This window comes from Trachinotus anak, unplaced genomic scaffold, assembly GCF_046630095.1.
Source record: "Trachinotus anak isolate AG129_WGS33_773 ecotype Australia unplaced genomic scaffold, CSIRO_AGI_Tana_v1 ptg000024l, whole genome shotgun sequence".
NCBI lineage: Eukaryota > Metazoa > Chordata > Actinopteri > Carangiformes > Carangidae > Trachinotus > Trachinotus anak.
Window position 1 is genome coordinate 4,504,444 of NW_027273875.1, and position 18,908 is coordinate 4,523,351.

Sequence of the window (18,908 nt, forward strand, 5' to 3'; positions counted from 1 at the left end):
CATGCATCATTACCAAGTTTATCTACAGTCCACCCTGACCTATATATTTTCATATGGTAGTAAAATGCTATGTAGAAAATGCTTCATATTTTACCAAAGACATTAGACATTATGATTATACAGTTTTTATATTATGAGAAATATGTCTCTGTTGCATTTACAAAACAAAAATGATGGAGACACAACTTAAGTATAACCCACCACTTCACAACAGTCTGCAAAAAAGAGACTTAAGTAATTTAGGTTTCATTTCACTGACTTCTTTATTTCACTCAGATGAAAAATGCATTGATTATTCCAACAATTAGCATCATCCAACTTTGGGCACTCATGCAACTGCATCATCAATTGTATTTCTAATTTTGTCTAAAGAAGATTGTAGATTCTAGTTTAGTTTTGCAAAAATTTTAAACAAGCAATCCCAGAAAACATTCAATGATTTGTTTAATTATGACAGTTTGATGGACACTTTGCCATCAAGCATGAACTCAAATGCATGAAATGGTATTATATCATAAACATGAAATGATTGGTAGCTTTTTATTTCACATTTCAGAATATGTTTGACAAATAAGGCTGGTGTTTTTCTGGATTTCTGGAGTCCCCTGTCTACCCTGACCCAAGTTAGCTCACTGGTTTCTATAGAAGACACAAATCTTTAAAAACAACTCACACAAAAAATAAAATAAAAAAAATAACAGCCGGGCACTGTAGTTTTATGTTACAAGTATACATATAGTACATTTTTGGGGACTTTTTGCAGCCACAGATGAATAAATATAGTATTTTTTCCTTCTGGTAATGAAGAAACATGTCATGTCTTAAATAGTTTTTGGGCCACAGTTGATATATATCAGGCTCTGATTACAAAGGAAATACTTGTTTGTAGGATCAATCCATTCATTGTTGGGTTTGGTCTCAATAAGAAAATTTGTATCATCAGACTTATTCTTTAAAGTGGTTCCTCAACTTCAAATTAGTAAATTATTGTCATCTACAAACAGTCATAAATCCAAATTATATGTTTTATACTCATGGTTCTGACTCTCTACTCATAGTGCCTTTATTTCAAAATAAAAGTGCTCTGGTCAAAAAAAAAAAAAAATCAATAGCCAATGTCATCAAGTTAGCTAAAAAATCTAACAGTATAATTTTAGCTATCATCATGCTAGTCTATTTTTGTTAAACCACACATCACGTGACAAATGAAGCTCTGGTTTCTTTGCAGTTGTGTAAATAGGATAAATTACAGTGATCTTATTTTGTAGGCTTTTATATGTTGGGTCAATGCTCTGCTAGATGTGACAATATGGTAGTACTGATGAATGATTGTAACAATGATTCAGCAAAAAAGAAAAAAAAAACAGTCGTAGGGCATCAGTGTTTCAACAGGTCACCAGTCTGTAGTTACACTTAGTATTATACAGTACATCGCAAAATTAATTATTTATAGGATAATAAGCTTACTGCATTCTAACATTTATTCATTTTGGAAGTTAATATGCAGGAAGCCTGACAAAATACAGTACATTATAAAAACACAGTACAATGTTAAAATATAGTGTGTTTATAAAAACTAAAAATAAAAACCAATAAAATAAAAACTGGAGGACCTCTAGAGGTTAATTTGATACTTGACAATGACAAGACTTGTTCAAGAGCAGTTCTATGTTTCCTCTAAATGTGTTACAGCAGAATTTCATTTGCAACTGTTCACCAAACTCCACAACAGACATAAAAAGAGCTCCACACAAAATAGTAAACACAGCAAGAAATGGGATTATGTTCCTATAATGACAAGTCAAACTGGCCTCAAACAGAAACACATCACCACATACAGATGGCTGTAGTTGCTTTAAAACCTGTTTTAGCACCAAAATTATAAGTGAAATAAAAGTCCAAGAAAGCCACACAAAGAGTGAAATCTTCAAATATTACTGGGCAAATATAACTTAATCTTCAGTCTTTTACAAGATGTTTGTAACTGGCTACCATTGTGTAAAAAAATAATAAAACAGGATCTGACTTCATGCTGCCATTACATTTTTTTCAGCTATTAAAGATTATCTTGTAATATATGGTGATTTTGTGTTTGTCAATTAAATAACTGTACCGCTACCGGTTTTTATCCTGAGCGGGAAGAAGTTAAAAAATACTGAAAATATAAGTTTTGAATTTAGGCACACATAATTCACTAAAATCAAAAACTGTCAATAACACAAGAGGTTTATGTTTTCAGTTTTATTCAAAATGATATATTATATTATAATCTATTTCATATATTTTTACCGGTCTCCAACAGGCTAATATCACCTGCACTTCAGTTTTAGATCATTTCTTTCCCACCTAACACACAAGAGAGAACCCTTAGCTATTATTTTTATTCTGACAGTACATACAGAATACCCTTGTTGTGCTAGTTGGTGAACTACTGTAGCTGGTGGGTAACAGCTAACATGCTAGTGCTAGTCGGTGGCCCTGTTTACACAGAGATCTCGCTATTTTGCCGTTAAGAAGACGCCTCGTTATGCCGCCTTTACTTGGTTACACTGAACCAAACGAAGCTGATATAGTGCTGCCCTAGTGTGTGATTTTACATAGCATGCTGGTGTTCAGACATCAGATGCATGACGTAACACAACATGTCTCACAATGCCCGCTCTCCCTTTTACACAGACGTTGATCCAGCTCTGTGACTACATCTGCTGCCGGCTTAAGAGCGGAACAACAATGACCATCCCCCGATTCTGTGTTTGTACCTTTTATACAGAATGGTGAGGCGCAATGAAGGTGCAATGTTCCTGCCCTGTTCAGGCAGTGTAAAAGGGGCTGGAGACAACAGCTCCCTAAGTTTCCTTGTCTCTTCTCTGTACTGTGCAGAATGACAGAAATGGTGGGCAGTAAATATAATGCACCGTATATTAAAACAGGGAGTGCTTTCAAACACAGTCTGGGAATTTAAGGTGCAGAAGAAGCTCAGCAAGATGAGACTATAAACTATTCATATAAGATTTGTGCATGTGGGATGTCACCATCTAACTCAAAACACAAGCAAGGAGCTGACTTTGAAAGCATTAGTACCTTTGCTGTATGTTGCCTCCCTTTGCAGACTCCACTACCCAGCAAACACCTGGGGTGTGAGGGGGGGTGGCAGGTTGTCATTGTCCACATTGTTGGCATCAATGGCAGAAACTGTGCAAGGCAGAATCTCCAGAGGGTATTTCTCCAGGATGTCGTGCACCTCCCGCTCAACACTCTTGGGCCAGGAGAGGAGGTCGGCCTGCAGGCTCTGAGCAGCCTCCATCAGCTTCTCCTGCTTGCTGCTGAGGCCTGACAGAAGCTCCAGATTGTGATTGAGCTGAGCCAGGACTGGGTTGGTGGCAGTCACACCATGTGCTGAGCCAGTGTGGGCCCAGTCCCCCTCTGAGCTGTTGAATCGTGGTGAAGCTTGGCCTGACATGTAACGCTCAAACTCCTCCGGGGAAAGGTTGAGAGACTGAGCGTCCAACTTCTCGATGAAGGCAGCTGCACAGCACTAAAAAAAACAAAAACAAACAAACAAAACACAGAGACACATCAACTGAAAATGATGGCTGAGACTGACAGCAATAATATAAGAATAGAATAAGGCAGTTGGTTATTTTAGCTTAGCATAAAGACTGGAAATGGGTAGCCTGGCTCTGTCCAAAAGTAACGAATTCTGCCTACCAACACCTCTAAAGCTCACTCGAACTTGGTTTGTCTATAAAATGTCAAAAGATAGATTCCAGCTACAATTTCTCAAAGTCCAAGATGATGTATTCAAATTGCTTGTTTTATTCACCAAAATTGCAAAACAGTTTTCAGTTTACAATCAGATATGACAAAGAAAAACGGCAAATCGTCACATTTAAGAAGCTTCAACCTACACATCTAGAATTTTTGCTGGGATAATGATTACAATGACTGATCAGTTATTACTCTAACAACAACTAATTTTTTCTTTTTCAGTTGATCGACTAATTTATTGATCCTCTAGTTGTTGCAACACTACTGTCGTGAGTTTCTAATTCAAATGCTTCTAAATCCTGATTTGTGCATGGAAGTGCATGTATCACATTTTCCCAACTGAAATACACAAATTTCTCACGTGAACTAACCAGAACTGTTTAAACTTTGGCAGAAAATACTGAGTTTATGTAGGATCCCATTATTAATTAAAATATGATGCTGAGCTCATTTTTAATCAGCTTATTCAGTCTCATTAGCCACTGGCTTTGCACATAGAGTACCAATGTGGAACAAGAGGCCTCCAGCTCAAACCGACTCTGACAAGAAGAGAAAAAAACTGACCAGGTTGGTGAAGTAGTATCCATCCTCTCCAGTCATTAGCCTGCTGGGGTTACAGAAGCGGGTGATGTACTGGATGTTGGACTGAAGTCGTGGAGGGTTAGCTTTGAGCACAATGTAAATGAGTGCAGGGAGAAAGTCGTCAGCGGAGGCCGGCTCATTCTTTGTGATCCTAATGGCACTGAAGATGTGTTTACTGCAGCGTGTGATACATGCAAGTTTGTCTCGAGGAACCCTCTTTGAATCCATCTCAATGATATCTGCAAGAGCCAGAGATACATACATATCAGGGGGTGGACAGACTACGTATCTTCAGGTAGTTATACAATACATTAGTTTCCTGCAAAAAAAAAAACGAACCCCAAAACATTAAAAGGTCTTCTTCTCACTTCCAATCAATTAACAGATGAATTGTTCTAAAAATAATCGATCAACTATTTTGATAATTTATAAATTGTTTTCATAATTTTTTTTTAAGCAAAAGCATACAAACGTGACTAGATGCAGCTGCTCAATTGCAAATGTTTACTGGTTTTCTTAGTCCTGCATGATAGTAAACTGAATAAATTTGGTTTTGGACTGTTGGTCAGACAAATCAGAGACATTGACTTGGGTTCTGGGAAACAGCAATGCTGATTTTTCATTATCTTTTGGCATTAATTATCTCAAGAAAATAATCAGCAGGACAACAGGACACTGTGCAGCAAATATGTATGCTGTAGCAGAAAATATATATTACTTTAATTAACTGCAGTCACACCGTAAGTTCAAGCATACTTTCTGACCTGTTATTGCTTTGACCACATTCTCAGAGACTTCTGGGATTTCTTCATCCATAGACACACAGAGCATCTGGATGGTCACCCAGTGTAAAGCTCTGAAACACAAAGAATCTAATTTATATTCATGTATGTATGTATGTTGGAGTAAGCCTAAAGCTCTCTTTTTTGGGGTGTTATGATGTAACCATACATCACACACATTTGTTACAGTCAGTTCCCCCTGGGTGACACTAAGAGCAGCTAACAGCTGCCATTGTGCATTCACATGTAAAACATGGAGAAAGCTGCTAAAAATGGCCATTGTGTAATCAAGTGCAAAGACAGATTCAGACAGAAGTTTTCACAGACTGCTGCAGATTAAAGAGAAGTGCTGTGCAGTGATGCTGTCTAATTCCTCCACTAAATGTGCCACTAAAACTCTCATCAAAACAAACTGTGATTGTATCCAGTCTGAATATGTGTGTATTGTTCCACCCCTAATCATCAACTCTATATCTCTAACTCTATATATTAATATTATCATTATGAATGCCTGATTTTGATCCAGGAAGGCCCACCTTATCCTGTTCTGTGTGGCCAAGTCCTTCTTCTCATCATCAGTGGTTTCTGGACAGAACACACTCTTATACAGACGAGTCATGATGTACTTTTCCACTTGGTCCATCACCTGCTCCACAGAATCTGAAGAGCCTGGTGTACAACAATTTATCAGAGCACAGTGGTTAGAGTTGTGGTGACAAAATTAAACACTTAAGTGGAAAAATTCTGCTTGTGCTGCCATCTAGTGCGTGCTACATACTCTGTCCACACCTTGTGCAGTACAGAATATGTCACAGTTGAGGCCAAACGAGAGCCTGAGGTGAGTTCATGTTAGTGTGGCTCTCTTTGGGTTACCTGGCCTCACTAACAGTCTCTCGTTTCAGGATAACCGGTGTTATCCTCCTGTTAACTCTGGGTTTATCAATCTAGCTACGATGTTCATGAAATGAGATGGAGTTTCGATGTCAGATTTATTGAGGACATTTATTGATGCTTTATGGACATAATTGTTGAATGAGGTTGATGTCATGAAAGAAGCTTCTCTGAACCAACCTTTAAAATGACTCATCAAGCGGTCGGCCATGCCCTGGTAGAAATCCTGAACACACTCTGAAAGTTCATCAGCACTGAGATCCTGTCAAGACGAGAGGTTAGAAGGTCACACAGAGCTGACCAGTTTATTGATCTGGGCCTGTTTCCTGATAATGAATGGTCTGAGAAATTTAGTAGATTTTCTAAGAGCATTTCTACAAACATATTTTTACAGGATTCCTAAAGCAGACTAAAGAGCGAGCATATGCATATGGTATTGTTAAGAGCTTATTAACGTCAGCTGTTCATGATGAATATGCTTTAAAGTAACTTTGCTTATTTAACAGTCTGTGAGCTACACATTAACATACATCCATCACAAAGTTTAAGTGTTGTACACAACAAAAAGACATTTTTACTATGGAATTGTTCAGTATGAAAATGGAGCTTAATGTGCAGTGAACAGTGTAGAGCGTTCAGCCTGCTGCTTTTTATAATTCATGTTACCGAGGTAAGGGTTTAAGAAAGTACATTTTGATTGATTTAGCTGCCTCTGCAGTTAAACTCACATTAAACGTTAAATGAAGCAGTGGGGGTTCATATACTGTAAGTTTCATGAATATGCACGTTATCTATTGTGAATGTCATCCTATCATCAGTTCTGTATCAGGCCTGCTGTATATACATCAAGCCTGTGACAAACAACACACACCCCATAAATAAAAAAGAGAAGCAACAGAAACTGTCATTTCAGTGTGAATAGATGATTATATCAGGTGAGGATGACTGAAATTGTTAGATCAAATGTCATTTTACTATCATCTTAGCATTTAGATGCTTGTTTCACAGTTAACCACTCATTATAAAGATTATTATTATGCCACCAGATTTGAAGTCATTGACTGATTTTTGAGAACAACAGACCTTTTTGCTGGACATGTTCACTATGAAGGCTCGACACTGCTTATGGATCTCCCGGCCAGGCTTCTGGAGGTTTTTCAAGAAGTCCACAAAGTCCCTGGACACTTGGTCTGTTTCAAAGCTGGCGTGGCGGCTAATAGATGGACTGGTTGACTTGCCCTCTTGGGTTTCTGATGAGAAGGAACCACATAATTATTTTTAATAAAGAGAGTTGAGAAGAGATTATTTACAAAAGCACAGAACTACTTTCTGAGTTATGAGTTTTCTATGGAAGTGTGTATATTTGACAAGATGCAGATAGGCGTCACTAATGACAATAACAATGGTTCCTTTTTATTTAAGTGTTTCAGTAAGACTTCAAAGTGTGACAGTGAGCCAACATGAACAACATCAGGACCCTGCACCTAAAACAGCTTAATGAAAATCAGCTGTCATTCATTTCATTATCTACACCTTTGCTTTTCATGTTAAAATATCTTCTTAACATTTTGACCATATTTTTGCTAACCAGTGTCCAGAGGCTGGTATCACAGGGGATGTCTGTCTTACATACAGAAAATGATTAATAAAATATGTCATCTATATCGGAAACAGTGAGCTCGGCAACAAACCAGTCAGAGTGTATAACAAACTGGAGAGTGGACTGAGTTGTATGTTGAGCTAATGTCAAACCTTTCTTGGGAGCACTGCGTGATGAAGGGCTGAAGAACTTCTTAACAGTGGTGACCTTTCGTGTCTTCTCATTGGTTTTCTTCTCCTCAAACTTGGAGAAGGGTCCTAGAGAGGCGTGTCCTGGGTGTGGTGGTGTGGACTGGGCGTGGGACTGGGGCTGCACTCCGTGACTACTGGCATACGCTGCCTCCTCCTCTCGTTGCAACCTAGGGCCAAGGAAAATTGATATGTCAGTTATCAATTTTACAGAAAATCCTATCTCGTCAAATTAATATACAGCGTCACTGGCAAAGACGTCAGGTATAGCTGATAGGCACAACTACTTTTCTGTTTGATTATATATGAAAGCAACAATAAATGCAAACACAGAAATGAACTGTGGATTTAAGAGGTTTGCAAATCACACTTTTCATTACAGGATGGTGCCTAAGCAACTGAGAAAATGTGTAGTGATGTAAAACTTAATTTAAAAAAGCAATTTGACATGTCTTTCGGCATTACATTATAGCTTTGTAATTTTCATTAACTGGTTGAGCTGATTCATTTTGTAAGAATATCATACAAAGAAAAAAAGCCAGCTAAGTGCCGGTCGTGTGCTACAAGTGGTTTTAAAATATTAAAATATTTTACTCCATGATATAAAAAGCACTGGATAAATCAGAAGAAAGAGCTGACACACTTTGTTCGCCTTTGTCAAGAGCCTGAATGATACTGTTTACCATATTCAAGGCTGCAGTTGTTGTATTATGTTTTTACAATAAGCAGCATTGTTAACATAGAAAAAGCAATCAACTGAGAACAAACTAATATTTTAGACAAGGCTGATTACTTTGATATAAGTCTCCAATAGTTTGACCAATTGTACAAAGTCTTTAAAAGAGCTGATCCAGTACATCTATGAATGCAGACTATTTTATCAAGATGCAGCCTTTTATTTATCAGGAGATGGACCTGGGTAGTGAAGGTGCAGTCTAGTAAAGCTCTTACTTTTCTGCCAAGGCCCAGTCGTCCTGGATCTGTTTCTGCCGTACCCGCTGGTACTCCTCCCTCCAGCACTTGGAGCACAGACCTTGCCACGCTGCGTTGCCATAGTAACCACATCCCTTTTTGCACAGCAGGTCTGATTGGTCCACATGTATCCCCCGTCGCTCCGTCCGCTGACTCATAATGCTGGACAATCTGGAATGAAAAATTCATCATCTGATTTATTAGTGTATTTGTATGCGCTGCTGAACACACTGATCTCTACGCTGCTGCCTGCACACACAGTATGTATGGCGATCTCAGATTATTACACTGTTTATATGCACTGTGCCTTATACACAAGCCTCACAGTTCATCATCATGTCAGTGAGCGTGAATGCGTCTGCTGAAAATTAAACTACAGTTCTATTTTATTATATTTTATATTTGCTTAGACATTTTCTGTGTGTGTAGCATGGAGGTGGCAACAAACATTATGCAATCCTGTATTGTATGACTATAAAGAAGAACCTTGAACCGACACCAACCTTGTAAAACGATAAATAAAGGGACTCTTGATTATATAAGTGTTGCAATTCCATAAAGTTTAGAGACTTGCAAAAGACAGATCGTGAAAAGAGTGGTCATAATAGAAGCAGCAAGGGCCAAGATATCCTAATATATAGTACTGTTCCAAAACTTTTATTTCCCACTACATAACGCTCCTGCATTATGAGGTCAGTGAATATGTAAACCTGTGATGTTACCATTCATTCATCTTCCTTCACTGATATTTAAACAACCTGTGGTTTCAGATCTGATCATTATCCTTGCTCTGTTTATTTTACAGTATTCTAGTTTTCTATGTTTGGTCACGCTCATCCATTATTATTTTTATTATTGATTATAAATTGCTATCATGACACCTTCCAATGTTCAAGTCAAACTCAGGGACAGAGTAACCCACTGAGAGGTCTGGGGGATTAGTGAGCTGCGTTCCCCGACTGAACACACGATTCGATTTGAAGAGTCACAGAAACTTTCACGGTTTTCCAGTGCTGGAATGCACAGCCTCAGATTTTCACCGTGTCAGTTTGTGATAATTTGAAACAGCAAATAATTATTTAGAAATATGCACCATGTGAGCATAATATCACCTGATAGTTTTACATTGACAATGACAACATGAAAACAATGTGACAAAGTGAACAGTGATGAAGCTACAGACAGTTTTCACCTGAATGTGCTGTGAGTTTCTGCCCATTGTTTAACTGCCCGATCCACAACATTACTGTTCTGGCTCACTCTCACCATTCTTGTGGTGCTGTTTTTGACTACAACCAGCAGCTACTTTCAGAGAAAAATCTCTAAAAACCCACTGTACAGAATAAGCAAATAACTGGTCAACATAGGGGAACATCCAGCAGCTAAAGAGACACATATTTATCTCAGGAGTTGGCAGACACCAAATACAGAACTAAAACATAGTTCATATTGTACTTCTATGTGTTTGTTACTTGGCATGAAAAAAAATATCAAAGCAGGTTGATAAAAAACAACTTTGCTCCATATAAACTAAAACAATGAAGATCTTAAAACTACTTTTTTTTTCTTGTCCCTCTACAAGACACGGCTGTACGAAGGTGGTGGAGGACCTGTCAGAGTTGATGATCTAATTTGCAATTAATAATATTAGACCCAGAATATATGGAGTTAACCTGGGACTTTAGGGGCAATTGGAAAGATGCACACTTTGCCCAGATAGAAATCTGCCCTCCCCTGAATCTATACAGCAGGGATAAACACACAAACTTACAACAGATATTTACTCGTTTTGTGTTTTGACGATGGAGAGCACTGTTAAGGCCATAGGTGTCCAATATTGTTGAGATCTGGTGACCGTGAAGGCCATAACACACGATTCACATCATTTTAACACTCATAAGATGACCCAGTAAGCCCTCCTGCCTGTTATAAAAACAGGAACCACGATTCTGTATGTCTCCACTCCTTTATTCAAGGATTTCCTTACATTTGTCGACTGCCTGTAGGTCAGTTAGCTAAAACAGGCAGCAGTATTTTTACTCGGCTGTAACAGCGAAGTGATTCACCAAGAAAATTATGCTCAGAGTCCGAGCACTTCTGTTGCACTTAAACATGGCATGTAACTGGTTTGTGCTTCGTACTCACCAGTTTTGTTTTCACCGACCTGAAGCAGGAACAGACCTCCTCTCCGTGAACACCAAACCGTCTAGGTCAAGACACTGACGTCATGCGGGCGACAACGCGATAGTCTAATGATTACATTATCACATCGAGATTAGTGACATTTATTCAATTTATGATCTCAAAGCAGACAAACTGCTGATAACACGGGGCTGTTATTACATAGGAACGATGATTAAAGTAAGCAGTTTGTTTCCCGTGGCATAAAGGACTAATTTTCAAGGATCGGTAAATGTCGGCAATGTAGCAAATTAGCTAACCGCAAAGCCAGGGTCATGTGACCGACGGAGATCACCGAGTTAGTACGGAGCAGCACGGCGGGGTCAAACCATAGGGTCAAACCATAACGAAGCTTGACTGAGACAGAAATAATACATCAGAATGACATTACAGTGGGCAAGAATAAAACATGAAAAACAGTCATTATATTTTTAAAAGTACATACACTTAACAGTTTGAGAGTAAAGTGTCTTGAGGGTTTTTAACCTTAAAATCTTGCCACAACACCTCCTGTTACTCAACACTCATTTTGATTTTTTGTAACATTATTATTGTTGATGTACTTGAAAGTGAAAGAGAGGTTGGTTTCCATGTGTTCTGGTCAGACTGTGACTATGAGAGTGCATGGCAGCACAAAGAGAGCTGGAATGAATATTTAATGGATAGTTGGTTACTATTTTTAGAAGTGGGTTAATGTGCATATATTTAGAATACATACAGTGCATAGTCTGTCTAGATCTGCATGTGACAAAATAATAATATTATCCTACTTACTCAGAGACAGATTCTAAACTAAACTAAACTAAACTAAATCCATAATATATTGCAGTATAATATTCATATTATTTATTCTATTCTGTTTTACATTATATACTTTTTCACAATATTTTTGCACATAGGCTATTATACAGTAGAATACTGTGACATAGTATAAAATGTTCAATGTTTTTCGGTACTGGATTTATGGAGTCAAAGGCAACTGGATATATAATGAAATGTTATGTGTTAAATATTTTGCCACCACTACTTAAGTAATATTATGATATAAAACTCAACAACAGTTAGGCCAAATACTGGGTAGTCTAGAGTATTTACACTATTACACATGGACTCATTTAACGATTCTCACAACATTTCAACAACCAGAAGCTTTGAGGTCTGAACATCATACCAGAGTTGCTGAAAGTGAAGTTTGCTGAAGGGCCAGCAGAGTCTGTCCCTCGCAGTGAGCTGACTCCTTGCATATTGACATTACGGTTAATGTTCAGTGGTTGTACCTAGTCTAAATGTCAATTTGATTACAAAAAGTGCTGTGACTTCAGAGTCATTTATAGGCTGCACTGACTTTTAAACAGATCCTTATTATATGCTTGCTGAGGCAGTGTTATCTGTTCAGTAATTTCACTCAATATGAAGTGAAAAAATACCACCAAGAGCATCATTACACTTCTGATACAATGATTTTTCATGGGACAGTGTTTTGTGCTATTTAGCCACATTTCAACCTTTGCCAGGAGAGATAGAATATGTTTATATAAATGGATTGTGGTCCAGATGCAGCCCTTTTCCAGACAGGAAGGCAATCAAGCAGCACCACCAGCATTAAAGCCATTAATTACAGCTTATAAACCCTTTATAAATTGTGCCTTATCAGAATGTGGTACCAAATAAATTACCATTTAATGAAAACTGTGAAACAACTGTGAAACAACTTTTTCATTACGACTGGCTTTGCCCCAGCAGGAAAATAAGGTTGGTGTTCCTGTAACAACTGTATAACTCCCCATTTTATTTGAGCTGATGCATTTTGCATATGCACGAGTGCTTCATTGGACTGGTCGTGCTGACAGGGCAAATAAACACACAGAGGGTCAGAAACACAGATAACAAGCAGACCTGATTCACTGACATACACATACCACCACACGCTGGTTAGACAGACAGAAACAGCCATGATCCTGATGGGTCGCAATTTGTGCCTTCCTTCTTCAGCCACCGTCCAGGAGCTGTTCTCTGTGGCTCGAGATGCCAACATCATCCCCGATATCTCCCTGGATCCGGTCCTCACCAGCTTCTTGTCACTGGACTCCTCTGCAGCGCTGCAGCATCAATATGCCTTCTTACAGCGGAGCATGAGCAGGGAGCAGCAGACTCAGTTCAGCCGCAGCCTGACTGGAGAGCTGGGAGGCAGCAGCAGGGTCACCTATGGAGGAGTAGGGGTTGTTGCTCTGGCTCTGTCCATGCTTTTTGATCAGGTTGCCCAACAAGTAGGTAAAACTTTCCTGTTTTGTCTAATGTTTGTATGTCTTGATTGACTACTGGTTTCTGCAATGCTCAAAAAACTCACAAAACATGCAGTTTCCTGAAATCAGCTGACACCGATACTGACTTTGATAATTCAGCGACGTTTCTTCAAGCACTACTCTGAGGTTGACATTTTGATTTAAGGGAAGTTTCTAACTCTTAGTCTGATTGGCATGACAGTTAGTGTGACAGCGTTTGTTTACTTTGGTGATCCTTTTATTATTCATCTGGCACCATATTCAGGTCAAATTTCCAGCCTCACAGAACCCCCCAGTGTAGCTATAGACACCTTATTATTATTATTATTATTATTATTATACTGTTTCAGTTTGTGTAAGACCTGAGCCCAAATGCTACTATCTAAATATCTTGCGAATTTGGTTTCACAGGCTTGTGTCTCTTTTTAGTCTTTCTTTTGGATCATAATTTTAAAACATAGCTGAAGTTCAAAATTTTAAAAATGTATTGTTATCTCACCAGGTCCGAGCACAAGGATCAACAGAGGGGGACCTATCAACTCAGAGATCCCAGGCTAAGAGGATTTTTGGCATCAGCAGCTCCTCAAGAATTGGCCGGTTCATCCACAACTACCTCAGCCTGGTCCCTGGCATTGCAAACGACCAGGAGAAGATGGCTGAGACGACAGAGCTCTATGACACATGGCTAAAGCTTGAGCTGATTGACCATTATGAGAGGATGACCACTAAGAAGAGAATGAGTTCAGTGTCCATGCAGCAGTGGGTGACAGGAGCTGCAGTTCATCTGCACATGAGAATCCACCAGGTCGGGTCACATGTTTACTTTACCCCCAAGTCACCAAACAAATCAGTTATTGCAGGTTTAAGGTTAGGGAAAGACTCAGGGGGTTAATAAAAGGCATATGCATCCTCTGGTCTTCTGCATGAAAGTCAGACATGCTAGTACATGGCCATCCACCAGTCATGTGGTGCAGTAGCATCCAATGTGAACAGAATTCCTGGCGATTATGAACTGATCTGAAATCACCTTTATTCCTGTTCCAACAGGTCCGGCTGCACTCGGTGCCATTAGGAACAGCAGAGTCACTGCGTCTGTCTTATAAAACGGGGTTAAGTCGTCTGGTTCAGGGCTACACAGCCTATCTACGTAGAAACATCCAGGAGACTGCAGCTCCAGAGCCACAAAAACCCAAAATTAGAACAGCCACTGGATCAAGACAAACTAACAAATCTAGCTTAACCAACATGACCTGCTCAAGTAACCACCTTTTTAATGTTAGCCAGGTCAGTCCTGTTGGTATCTCAGCTGAAAGATTCAATCAGACTATTGCACCAAATTCAACTGCTGAAATTAGCGGAAGCTGTCAAACACACGGATCCAGAGAAGACTTTGGAGTCAATGTGTCAAAAGGAAGCAATGAAACTGATGTAGGTGCGGTAAATAGAAAGCCATTCACCAATTCCACTGAATTCAGGGAGGAGGATGCCGGCATGCTGGGCCTGTTAGTGATTGAGCCATGGAGGAATGTGAGTCACAATGTGCAGCATCACCCCTGTGAGTCTCCAGCCATACAACAGGCTCTGGTGACTCGTATCATGACCACTCAGGACCTGGAGCAGAACAGAAACTTTTTCCTGTACCCTCAGAAAGTTTTCCACAGCCTGCTCAGACAGAGAAATGACTTTGAGTTAAAGACAAATTAGACAGAAACTAATAGTGTGCAATTAAATCTTCAATCCCATAATTGAACTTAACATTGTGCTCCTTGGGAAACCACAATCTCATTGGTCATTTTAATAATTTTTCTTATTTCCTTTCAGTTTGAAAGTAGGGTGTCATTCCCCTTTAACTAACCACAAACATGAAAATGTATAGTCAGTAATGTGTAAAGTGTAAGTTTTAGAATATCAGCGCCATAACACCGCAATCAAAAAACACAAACTGTACATTATGACCTTGAACTGTTGTGTTTTTTGTTTTAGTTTTAGAGAGGTGTACCTAATAATCTGACAACTAAGCGTAGATCTGCTCTGTATCACATGTTCTGTGCTCTCACTGCATATAACATATGAAATATAACATATAACATATGACAGAATGCTATTGATTACAAAGAATTGCTTGTGAACGTAGAGCCAGTGTAATTATTTCTCACAATAACTTTACACATGATGGCGAAAGTTAATGGACTTTTTCGGAATAGCATAATAAAAATATTACCATCAATTGAAACATTACATTGAAATGATTTTTGACATTTTGAAAAGAGCTGATTGAGCTTACATTACTAGAAAAATGCAACAAAGACAAAGAGTTTATATTGAATTCACATACAGTTAAGGCCCATACTGAAAGTCTCCACTACAGTTACATTCAGATCTACACAGATCAGTTTATTCAGGGGAAATGCTTATAATGCTTCCTTGTGCTGACACAGCAATTAACTGACTCAAGTCCATCACAAGACAGTTTAACGTAGTTATTCAGAAAGCTGACTGGATATTCTGAATAGATACAACAAACATTATATGGGATTCAAACACTGAGTGTAGTATTTTTATTGGAATGAAAGTACATTAACCAGCAGACAAAGTGGCATTGGAAACCACAAAAAATAATCACACTGCTATAACCATTAACTTTAGTAGAACAGAAATCAATAGTTTAATTAAGCAGAGATTGGCAGGAATGGGAAGAAAAGAGGAAGAGAAAGTTTTGCAGGATTAAAAGAAAAGAAATGGGATATACAGTTAGAAACAAGAGAGAGGTGTCGATAACATCAAGGTTTAGAGCTGTTGTACCTGGAGTTAATACACAAATCAAAGTAGGAAGATGTGATTTTGGTGGATGAGAAGAGACATTAGAACATGTAATGATAGCAGCTGGTGGTAAAGCTATTATTATTATTATTATTGTTATTATCATCATCATCGTCACCATCATCATCATCATCATTATTATTATTATTATTATTATTATTATTATTATCATCATTATTATTATCATTATTATTATTATTGTTATTATTATTATTACCAATAATGACTGCTTACCAGTTGGTGGCGGTAAAACCTCAATTAAACACAATAAACAAGCAAAGACCCGCCTCTTCACGCATGCTGACGACATGCGGGAAACGTCTCATCAGTTTTGACTTCCGCACACTACTATGAACAGGACGAGCACCTCAAGAGAAGAAACCACTGTTAATCTTTAACACGACGTGAGTCTTTTTTCTCATTTTTACCTCTTATTTAAATCCCCCTTTTTTTAAACCCCTGCAGCGTCGACGGGCTGATACGTGTTGGGGCCGTGGTCCGCTGTGTCGGGCTAAAACAAAGTGGGAAGAAAGTGTCGTGGCGTTGTTTTAAGCCAAATAAACACTGCCTCCGTGTGAGGAAATAGCTAAAATAAAGCTGCTGCATTAACCAGGCAGCAGTCAGTGCAGTTTCCAGCGGGATAACTCGGCACTGGACGTGTGTAAGGCAGCATTTCAACATTACGTATGTTGGCTATTGTGCTAAAAATGCTAACACGAAGGAGTGGCGTTAGCTACGTTTCCTAATTCCCGGGGGATTTGTTTGGACAAACAACTGCCTGAATACTTGAAGTGGCGGCATTTGTAGAATAAGGACAAATCGTGTTGACGCCACGTTATTGAATGAAAATATCAGGATAGTTGCGAGGTGCTCATGTTATCTCTCCCTCTCCTGTGGGGTTAAGCATGTGTAATGTCTCTGAAAGCTGAGCTAGTCAAACTAGTCAGATAAGTTTCCAAATAACCACACGAACACGTATTTTGATTCGTGCCAGTGAATTTCTTTTTAATTATTTATTTCTCAATTTAAATTCCATTCCTTTTTTTTAAAAAGAGATTCATTTACAAACATTAAGAAAAGGATGTGAAACATCTCTTAACAAAAAAAGACACATTAGGCCTTAAGCCATAACTCAGGATGACAAAACAAGAAAGGGGGGTGGGGCAGGGAGCCTACTTCATCATATTCAGCAGCTTTATAAAACTTTGTATGCATGGTCTGAGTTATTCATGATGGTGTTTATGATGTGTGTTCATTTTACTGTGCACTCTTCTTTTCAAAATATTGCATTAGTGTATGTGTGGGATGTAATATCTGTAATGTTTTTGGTGTCTCTGGTGATAAAAAATGCCCCAAATATGGACTGTGGTTGTGATTTCCAGCATCTTGGTGGAGGCTGAAGTCAGAGTTTTGCCCTGCCTTTAGGCTTTGTTTAGTATTAGCACCATGTGGGGAAAAAAGAAACACACAGTCAGATTGACACCACTGTTGGCAAAGAGAGGAAACTGTTGAAACTGGATCCTGTTTTGTGGTAACGTGATGCAGCATATATGAAAGCTTAAGTTTCTGGGATATTAATGCCTTGTCATGTGAAAGATGCATTTCTACTGTTTACCTCGTAATAATTTCAAGGTCATGATACATTTCCGGAAATGTGAAATCCTTCCTCTACAGTACGACAATGATTTGGTATATTTTCATTTTCCGATTGATTTTTCTGTACAACAAGTGAAAATGTGCCCATCACATTTATAAACCAGAAGGGAAGCTGTTTCTTTTCCAGATAATATGAGGATGAACTTGCATAGATTTGCGTATTAGGTAATCCCGCACAGTGAACATCATGTCTGCTGTTGTGGTCAGTTATGAAATTTTTGCATGGTAATGCAACCCTGACCTTTCACATCAGTGTGGCCTCAATAGCTGCATTACAACAAGAGCCATGATGTTTGCAGAATGTAAATGGATTTGAGTCATTTATACAAATTTGCTTTCAGAGTTGGACAAAATGTCAGATTCTGATTCTGATTCTGACTGTGGCTGGGAAGACTCCAGACACCGAGTGAATGTTGTGAGTTATTAACTTATACTTAAAATTACAGTATTTAGCCAACTTACTGTTTACTGAGTGTCACTGAAACTGTCTTTTTTTTTTTTAATCTTTTGGCCACTCAGAGACATGATACTGTTATTGCCCTCCGTCCATCAGGTAAGGAACATTTGAATCACAAAAAGTTGATGTGAAAATGCTAAAGAAACAAGCTAAAACAATAACTTCTTAATTTCCAAAATGAAATGCAGCAGGATTTCTATTGGCTGATCCAGCACAGACACTCAGTCAAATTTAAAAACAGGTGAACTCTGACCTGCAAACCTACAGGAGAGAAGTGGCAGTGAACACATGCTTGAATTTGTCTGTAACAGTGATGGTGCTATCGGTTAGATGAAGGAAAGAAGCAGAGCTACGGAGTGGAGGAAATTTAAATAATAAAAATAAAAACTTTTTAAAGTCAAAGTGGTCAATTCCTGAATGATTTTCATTCGTGATCACATATGTGGCAAGTTAGGGCATGTTCTTTGCACAGGACAGAGTACAGTCAGACAATTGTTGTCACTGTGGCCTCAGTTTTGGACATGTTTCAAAACACCTTAATGTCCCAGTTTTAAAAGTTTTGTTACGCCTTTGTGCCAGCGACAGCCATTATGTTTTCTGATTAGATTTTGGTGGTCAAAGTAACCTCTAAAAACATGGTTTTGGCCTTGTGAATGCAATATCTCAGAAATGCCAAAAACTCCTCTGGCGATTATTCAATGCTGTACCTCAGGAGGGGGATATTCTGAC

General features: G+C 38.6%; 3 protein-coding genes across 5 annotated transcripts in view; 2 read left to right on the top strand and 1 right to left on the bottom strand.

Moving 5' to 3' along the window:
- Nucleotides 1–244: 244 nt before the first annotated feature.
- On the bottom strand, nt 245–13,003 carry rabgef1 (RAB guanine nucleotide exchange factor (GEF) 1). Of its 2 annotated transcripts, none has more exons than XM_071461456.1 (9): nt 12,884–13,003; nt 8,763–8,954; nt 7,776–7,981; nt 7,107–7,273; nt 6,204–6,285; nt 5,669–5,801; nt 5,115–5,206; nt 4,333–4,589; nt 245–3,535 (listed from the first exon to the last, which is right to left on the bottom strand). In XM_071461456.1, exons 2-9 carry the CDS (start codon nt 8,939–8,941, stop codon nt 3,116–3,118), a joined length of 1,536 nt encoding a protein of 511 aa, XP_071317557.1. In that variant the 5' UTR covers nt 8,942–8,954; nt 12,884–13,003; the 3' UTR covers nt 245–3,115. The 2 variants fall into 2 exon arrangements, with proteins under 2 accessions (XP_071317557.1, XP_071317556.1); XM_071461455.1 differs by lacking the exon at nt 12,884–13,003 and adding an exon at nt 10,929–11,068.
- LOC139608029 (uncharacterized) lies at nt 12,917–15,479 on the top strand. Its single transcript, XM_071461457.1, has 3 exons — nt 12,917–13,231; nt 13,749–14,051; nt 14,294–15,479. Exons 1-3 carry the CDS (start codon nt 12,917–12,919, stop codon nt 14,948–14,950), a joined length of 1,275 nt encoding a protein of 424 aa, XP_071317558.1. The 3' UTR covers nt 14,951–15,479.
- An 861-nt stretch (nt 15,480–16,340) lies between these two features.
- The window catches only part of ttc3 (tetratricopeptide repeat domain 3), a 28,768-nt gene continuing 26,200 nt past the window's right edge, over nt 16,341–18,908 (top strand). For both annotated transcript variants that reach the window (XM_071461452.1, XM_071461453.1), the window contains exons 1-3: nt 16,341–16,470; nt 18,064–18,137; nt 18,242–18,275. In XM_071461452.1, the coding sequence (XP_071317553.1) occupies nt 18,075–18,137; nt 18,242–18,275 (97 nt within the window). In that variant the 5' untranslated portion in view covers nt 16,341–16,470; nt 18,064–18,074. The remainder of the gene's footprint in view (nt 16,471–18,063; nt 18,138–18,241; nt 18,276–18,908) is intronic.

Bases quoted from the DNA above. Each gene is read 5' to 3' on its own strand.
- rabgef1 (XM_071461456.1), bottom strand. From the start codon at position 8,941: ATGAGTCAGCGGACGGAGCGACGGGGGATACATGTGGACCAATCAGAC. The intron at 6,286-7,106 runs GTCTGTTGTTCT...TCGTCTTGACAG, and splicing joins TGAACATGTCCAGCAAAAAG to GATCTCAGTGCTGATGAACT. The intron at 3,536-4,332 runs GTCAGTTTTTTT...TGTTTTTTTTAG, and splicing joins GATACTACTTCACCAACCTG to TGCTGTGCAGCTGCCTTCAT.
- LOC139608029 (XM_071461457.1), top strand. From the start codon at position 12,917: ATGATCCTGATGGGTCGCAATTTGTGCCTTCCTTCTTCAGCCACCGTC. The intron at 13,232-13,748 runs GTAGGTAAAACT...TTATCTCACCAG, and splicing joins TTGATCAGGTTGCCCAACAA to GTCCGAGCACAAGGATCAAC. The intron at 14,052-14,293 runs GTCGGGTCACAT...CTGTTCCAACAG, and splicing joins TGCACATGAGAATCCACCAG to GTCCGGCTGCACTCGGTGCC.